This window comes from Cynara cardunculus, assembly GCF_001531365.2.
Source record: "Cynara cardunculus var. scolymus isolate 2C chromosome LG 5, CcrdV1, whole genome shotgun sequence".
Lineage (NCBI taxonomy): Eukaryota > Viridiplantae > Streptophyta > Magnoliopsida > Asterales > Asteraceae > Cynara > Cynara cardunculus.
The window spans coordinates 673467-681569 of NC_037532.1; the positions used below are offsets into that span (position 1 = coordinate 673467).

General features: G+C 34.7%; 1 protein-coding gene across 1 annotated transcript; it reads right to left on the bottom strand.

The window, feature by feature from the left end:
- Positions 1 to 555: 555 nt before the first annotated feature.
- On the bottom strand, positions 556 to 7743 carry LOC112512174 (basic helix-loop-helix protein A). The gene is made up of 8 exons (XM_025118036.1): positions 7596 to 7743; positions 7245 to 7520; positions 5851 to 5947; positions 4148 to 4162; positions 2636 to 2692; positions 1585 to 2098; positions 731 to 1434; positions 556 to 645 (listed from the first exon to the last, which is right to left on the bottom strand). Exons 1-8 carry the CDS (start codon positions 7706 to 7708, stop codon positions 556 to 558), a joined length of 1866 nt encoding a protein of 621 aa, XP_024973804.1. The 5' UTR covers positions 7709 to 7743.
- Positions 7744 to 8103: the final 360 nt, after the last annotated feature.

An 8103-nucleotide genomic window follows, 5' to 3' on the forward strand; every position in this document is an offset into this window, starting at 1 on the left:
AATTGTTTTGATTGGGGTTGGGAGCCCGTGGAAAAATATAACCAGGGGGGGAAGTGAAAGATAAATCATATAAAACCTAAATTTTAACCTAGGATTTTTTTTTTTTTGAGTTTTTGCTATAGCATCGTCCCCTAGTTGAAACCAAATCTCCCTTCAAACAGTTAATCACAATTAAGGGGTCGTTTACGAAACACTCACATGGTAAGTGATTACCAGTAAAATTCCAACACTATCACTTACCGGGTAAAATTTTAGTCAACAAAAACGACATCTTATACAACAATGATAACATTTTATTTTGAAATTATGCAAACATTTGATTCGATTGTTTCAATTAAAAATCAAATATGATATGAAATTTGAATATTTCTGGTATTCTCCTATTTTAATTTTCCTCTTATTTGAACCCAAAGACACATTCTCTCGCTATATATGCAGTTTTTTTTTCTTCTTCTTGAAATTAAAAATAGAAATAAAAATGTGATTTTATACCAAATGAGTATGTATGTATGCATGCATGCAGTTAGTCTCATGTGCCCATTGTAATTGTATATGTTAGTACAAGGAGGGTGATACTATTTGACCAATGGCTTTCTTTACCTGCATTATGCTAATTTTCTTTCCGTTATTACCCTTCGCCTTCACCTGAAATTTAAATCCAATTCATTAAAAAGTCTAGTAGTCGATAAATTGTTTGGTAAATGGCCCCGTGACCAAAAATCATGATTACCTTAGCTCTCATCTCCGCCATACACATCCCACCGTTTACGCACGATTGGACGGTGGTGATTTCGACTCCGAGTTCCCTTAGCTTCTTCATCACATCCAACAACAATCCCTCTCTATGCAAACATTGGATCTCCACCAACGCATCACTCTCGATTATCGACACCTCCACTTGAACCGCCACCGCCGTCCTCCCTCCGCTGCCTTCCGCCACCCTGATCTTCCTCATCTTGGAGCTGCTATGATCCAAGGCCTCCAGATCTTGAATCTTCTTTCTCAGCTGCTTCACGTACTCGATGGTGTCCCCCAGAATGGACGCCTTATCCATTTTAGTCACCAATGGTACCAGCGATCTCAGGATGATGAACCGCTCGCTTAGCTTCTCTCTACGACGTCGTTCCGCCAGCACATGGTTAGCGCTCATGAGTTCTTCATGCGACGTCATCGTTTTGGGTACGGAATCCAAGGATTTGCTCTTAGTGTGAAGGAAAGGTACGGTGTAGAGCATGTACTTGAGGAGCCATTGGGAGTTGGAGGGGGTTGTTTTGGGATGATGGGTTGATGTCCACATGGTGAAGGATGATTGGGTGGTGTAGAGTAGTGAGTTGCGGCCTGATGCAGCTGATTGTGAGTCGTCGGACCATCGACGCAATTGGTTGTGGAGGATGGTTGAAACTGTACGGGAGTAGTGATCGTCCTCTGGCTCTGCTGCTGGCAAATGGTTAACAAACTTAAAAAATTATTAAATATTTTATAAAATTTTAGGAATTCTTTTAATAGCCAAAATTTATGGCTAAATCCGTTAATGGATTGGAAAGGTGGATATATAGTATAATGGTAGAATGAAGCATCCCATACCTGATGCATGCAATTGGTGCAGCTCCAAACTATCTGACCATCTAGGGGGTGACTCGGCTCTACATGAATCGGCTTGGCTCCTCGGTAACAACTGAAAACCCGAATCAAAATGGCTGGAGCCATCATTGGGTGATCCGAACCTAATATCTTCAGACATATCAACTTCCAGTAGCTCATTGACGTCCTCCACGGCTGCAGCCATGCCACTTTTATCCTCATCATGACCACCTTCAGAAAGATGACCCGTTTCTGCCTCAAAGTCCGACCCATTTTCTTCTTCTTCATCGTCATCCTCCTCCTCATCTTCATCATCATTCTCAACATCATCTTCATCCATCGAATACCCATTTTCTGGAAGGTTGATTGTAGCTGGAATTTGATGAGTTGAAAGGGCGGTGTTGGAAGAATGGGCGGAAAGGGCGGGTTTAGGCGGTGGTGGGAGGATTCGATGGTTGTCGTTGTCCACCGTGAAGAAAGTTTTCACATGTCGAACGAATTCAACGGCCTCCTCTACCTACATGTGCATCCATGTTACGCATTTATATATGTGCATACTTATTAACTATACCGAATTCAACTTAATGAGGGTGGATGTACACATACTATACGAACTAAAACGTTAGGAAACGTGGACACTAGTTTTTATGTGTAGTTTCACATACGAAAAAATATATAAACGTACGTGTTACAAAATCACACGTCTCATTCATGTCCCACCAATGAAATTAAGACGCCTTAGCTATTATTTATTTAACTCAGATTCAGTTTCTATCTCTGATTATGTGTGTTTATATGATTGGTGGACATGAATTAGAAGTGAAAACTTGGGACATGTGACTTTTATCCTAAGTGTATAGTGTTGTTTCACATGAAGAATTCATGATCAATTCGCATGTGAAAAGAAACACGAATTCTAGCAGAATATGATGCTCACAGAATGGTTACTTTAGATCAGTTCTCGTGTATTTGTAATATTTTTATGGTTTACAGTTGAAAAATAAATATTTGGTTATATAGTGATACTAATTGTATATAAAAAAATGGGTCTAACCTTTTCAGTTGTTCCAAGTTCCACGACTCCATTAAGTAGAGGGATGCATACCACAGTCTGTAAATCAAATTGGTGTTAGAAGTTACAACAACTGCAAAGACAGAAGTGTGTATACAATTCTGATCATGACATTTTATCAACCCAAAACATTACAAACAGACCCTTAACAAATATAATAAAAATGATAAGCAAATGTTTCTTATCATAAAATATAAAATTCAACAGAAAAAAATACTAGAAATTATTTTTGTATTCAAATTATACGTCTGCATATAACATAATGTATTTATTGTGAACGTATTTTAATTTATATAGTAACAGACAAAAATTTATACAAGGGTCCCAAGAACTATTCTTATGCACTATCGATCACTAAATAGAAACTGATACTGATTCATATATATATATATATATATATAATTGGGGCCATTGTTTTGATTGGCTGCTATTCATTGGCTGATATTCCCTGTCCCACCCTGTCCAATGAAGGGATCGGATAGATGATAATATATGATAATGTTTTGTCGCAAATTCAATATCTCTTTCTTCCTCRTCGATAACCTGAAGCATATGTTCTTCACGTATAACTGAGTTGGTAAATAAACGAAGCGACTTTACCTAATATATAATAAGTTTAAGTTTGAATTGTGTAAAAGGTTGGTTTAAACCGTCGGTTAATCTAAACGGCTGAGCCATTGAGTTAAATCTAAAATGCTTTCTCATATGTGGCTCTTAGGGGATGGGTTTCGTGTGAGCACGATCAAGGTTGCCGATGATTAATGCTCAAATAATCATTTTATTGAAGAAAAAAAATAAAAAGAGAGTTTCTTAGTTACTTTCTTTATTTTGGATATATTTTTGGGGAATCTGTTGGAGATTAATTTTAGTTCAAAATCTCCATTTTTCTCATTTTCTACATTTTGGAGAATTTGTTCCAACGGATTCTCTATAATTTATCTAGAATAGAGAAATCAAAAGTTAAAATATCTAAAAGGAATTACATTTATCTCCAACATATTTTATATTTTAAAGATTTCAACATAAATTATATTGTTATAACATTCTCTAACTTTATCATCCCATTACAATTTTATAAGAAAACTTTATATCTATATACTATATTATAAATCATTTGGCAAAAACTCTTAAAATCCATATTTTGTGCATGAAATATTGTTTATTGATACATATTACTTAAAATTTAGGATTACAAGTAAATTATGCATAATTCTAACTTAATAGTTATCTTAATTATAAAAAAAATCAAGATATATCTCGCTGCATTGTGCGAGTACTCTTCTAATAAATAACAATGATTCACTCGATAAAATTGAATAAAATAATCATTTTTCTCTTTATATGTTAAGTTGTAGAAGATTACTTAAAATTAAAGTTTATTAAAAGAATATTATATAAAATATSTTCGAACACTATATAAAATAAAATCTTTGAAGATATATTGACTGAAACAATRACATGGACCGTAATAGTTGAGGGTGGAAATTGACTTGCCTGTATATGAGCACTCTGTGTAAGAAGCAAACCGCAGGAGGCAAAGCAGCAAACGTCAAAATGTCAGAGAACTTTAAAATAAAGCATTACAATTATATTTAATGCTAACAAATTTTAAATTTTAAAGATTTTATTTCAATATATTTTAGAAAAAACTTTATGTAACATAATAATACTTATAACTTCGTTGGTGGGGATTTATAGAAAATATTCAGCTATCTCTTTTCTGGTCAAGTTTTACAAAAAAATTGATCTCAGAGTTTCTATTATTTCCTATATTTTATAAAACAATTAGGATATTATTTGATAACTTTATATGTTGTAAAATCGTGAGAAATTTTATATGTTTCACATGATTTTCTTTTTATCTAAGGCTTAACATTTGATGAACATATATTTGTTTCAAAATATGTTTGTTTCATATGTACGCGGTTTAGAATGTGAAACGTTTTTATATGTGATTTTTGTTTCACAAACAAGATAAAAAGGTTAACGATGTGAAACAAACACATTCTAAAAAATACATGTGTTAATTGATATTCTAAATATTAATCTTAGATGAGAAGAAAAACATATGAAATAACACATGATTCACTAATTCTCAAAGTTATCGTAATTTAATGGGTTATAAAAAAGGTCCACTTGAGGGTGTAATGACCGAGTCAAGTCGAATAGTAGGTTAATCGAGTTGGGCTTGAAAAATTAATTTTATAATCAAGCTTGACTCGGGATGGATTAACTTTTTCAAAGTAGGCTCGAGCCCGAATTTTTTTTTGAGCTATCAAGCTCAATGCTAGTTTATGGGTTCAAACTCGCAATGATTAACTCGTCTATCGGCTTGAGATTAATAATTTTTATATTTTTGTTGTATGATTGATGTATATATAAGCATATTTGACTCGAAAAATTTAATTGAGTTTTCAAACGAGTCGAACGCTAGTGTTATTAAGTTCGGCTCGTTAAATTAAACAAGTTCTACTTTGTGTTTGAGATCGAACCGAACTCAAGAAGTATTAAGCTGAAGCTCGAATAACTAGTTAACAACTCGACAAGTTTACACCCTTAAGCAACTCCAATCGAACGGCAAAACTAGGGTTTTGCCGTTCTTTTGGATCCAATCGCACGCCAAATACACCAAAGTTTTGCCGGATGAAGGAAATGAACGGCAAATTTGCCGTGGAAGAGATGGACGGCAAAAGGTTGGAGTTGAGTTTTTTTTTTGTGTCTATGGACCCATCTATTTGGTGTTTTTTTTTGTGTGAAGGTTGGAGCTGCCCTTAGCTCCACTAACAAATATATTGAAACAAAATCTCAATTTTTTCTATAATTTGCTTATTGAAATTTTATGATGAAATATATATATATATATATATATATATATATAGAGAGAGAGAGAGAGAGAGGGGTTGAATTATTATGCAACAATCTTTTACATTTGTACAACCAATACAACTCAATTTCAACCGTCCATTTAATTTGATGAATATGTAATTTTATAAAAGTTTTGATTGTTTCCTAATGTAAAGTATTGATCATAATTAATGAACACCAGTCATCTTTCATAAATATTCAAATCATAATAAATTAACTCTCTATCGTTTTCATAAATATCTCAATTGATTAGGTTGCATTGGTTGTACAATTATAAGAAGTTGCATTTAAAACGTGATATCTCTCTATATGGGATCTGGCGATCCGCGTACCTTGGCAAGGATAGCTCTGGTGAAAACTTTACTATCGACTTCATTTGCACCTGTGAGCCATAGCTGTTGCTGTTTCGCGTATGCTTCTCCGACTAATCTGCAATCATATCAATATAACCTAATTAATATCATCAATCTTATTCTGCCATCAACGCGAAATTAGGAACACAATGAGATCCAGTTGGTTTGTATTTGATTCGTATTGATTAGATTATGTGTTTGTTTAATATGGGAAAACTCGATCACAGGTCTTTTAAGATGCAAAAACTGTCGTTAAAATCATATCATTGAGATGAAATGAAGTAGATCTGGTGGTATTAATGCAGTAACAGAAATAATAATTGAAATCGGTTGCAGAACGATACTGCACCGAGCTGAGATTCCGCCATTTTTGGGATGAAATTGAAGTAAATATCACGAGAAACACCAAACAACCAACCAGGGCCGGTCCTAAGATTTTTGATGCCCTGTGCGAAAATAATAAAATATGCCCCTAACCCTATTTTTTAAATCAATGAAACAACGAAACATGCGATTTTTTAAAGAATTTAGAACCTATTCAAACGAAGTATCTCATCCTCATTTTGATTTTTATTAATTATAATAATAAAAAAATACAATGAGAAGAACATAAAAACCAAAACCCCGAATACAAAATATAAATGATAAATCATGGATTAAGATCATGCTTCCTTCTTTTCCAGTTTTACCTTTTCCAAATTAAAATTAGCAAAATAGAAACTTTATTTCAATATATGGAACTTAAAAGACAAGAAAAACCATAATTAATTTTTAATTAAGATAGTAAATTACATCCAAGTTATTGTCATATTATACAAAAAGTAAAAAAACTCAAAAGTTACAGGTCTAATAACTAAAGGCGAAGGGCTATCTGTTAGCAACTTAATAAGTTTAATAGATCTAACAGCTTATTCGCTCAACTATGCATGAATGTTTCGTAGTGGCTTAATGATATAGAAAGTAACTTATCCAATAAGCTTTTAGGATGAGCTTTATATAGAAAGCCAAAAAAAAATTCCAAACATGTCCCTTTCAACTAAAAAAACATTCCTTACGTTTGTGAAAAAACTCTCTCAAACAAAATTTTTTCCAACTTATACAAACAAATTAATTCATACAAACAAAAACTTTTCCTACTTTTTCCAACGATGTGCATTCAGTATTCATCACTACTAGGCCTTGGGCCTGTTTTTATAGTTAAAGCTCAGTTGCTCAATTACCAAATTATTAAACCCAAAACTAGTAATAAATGACAACTTGATGCCCCTTTAGGCTTTGATGCCGGCTGCACGTGGCCAGGGCCGGCCCTGCAACCAACAAACATGAAGTTTTAGGTCAAATTGAAACCACCAGTAATGGCTAGCATGACGTACCCGACGCCGGGAGGGAAAGAGAATGAGACACACATGAGGTAAAACCATTCAGATTCCGTCAGATCCTCCGGTGACAATGCCACCGACGGACGACGTATCGGCGGCTGCTGCTGGTTGTCCGTCACCTGATGATCACCTGTCTCCAACGAATCGTAAAGCTCTCTGAGCTGCTCGCTTCTACTCAACGCAGCCTCCTCCGTACTAACTTCCACAGACTGCACCGTCTTCCTGGTCTTTATCGCTCCATTATAGTATCCATCTCCCCAAACTAAAACCCTAGATATTATACGGAAAGAAAATCAACCAAAATTATTGGAAGCATCAAATCGAAAAACGATATGATAACCGTACCGTCCTTGAGGACAAAATTTCCAGAAAATAGTGTAGGTCCATTGAACAGATTGTACAGCGGACTGTAGCATGCGTTTCAGTCCATCATAAGGTGGACCGGCGGCGGCCATCATCGAACGTACTTGCTTCGTCTGAAATACGTGTCTTAAGAAAGCGGAAGATTCGAGAACCGATCACATGTACATGATATTGAGAAATTAGGTATTTCCGGCCAGATCTTCGAGTTTTGCGTCAGAATCCACCATCAAAATCAAGAGTAATCAAGCTTTTTGAGATCGATCTGGAGGTGGTATGTGTATGTGATGAAGAAGGAGGAGGGTTGAAGTTGACTGGTTGGTCTACCAGACTCTTCAACTCAAGTAGCTCCCATCACTACCTATCCCTATCTATTGAAAAAGGCGTATGAAGTTTTGGAGTATGGTTTCCATGTTTCAACCCAATCTCAATCAATATCTTTCCATTTTTATGAAAACTCCTAATAAAAAAAAATTTTAATTTCACTTTTTTT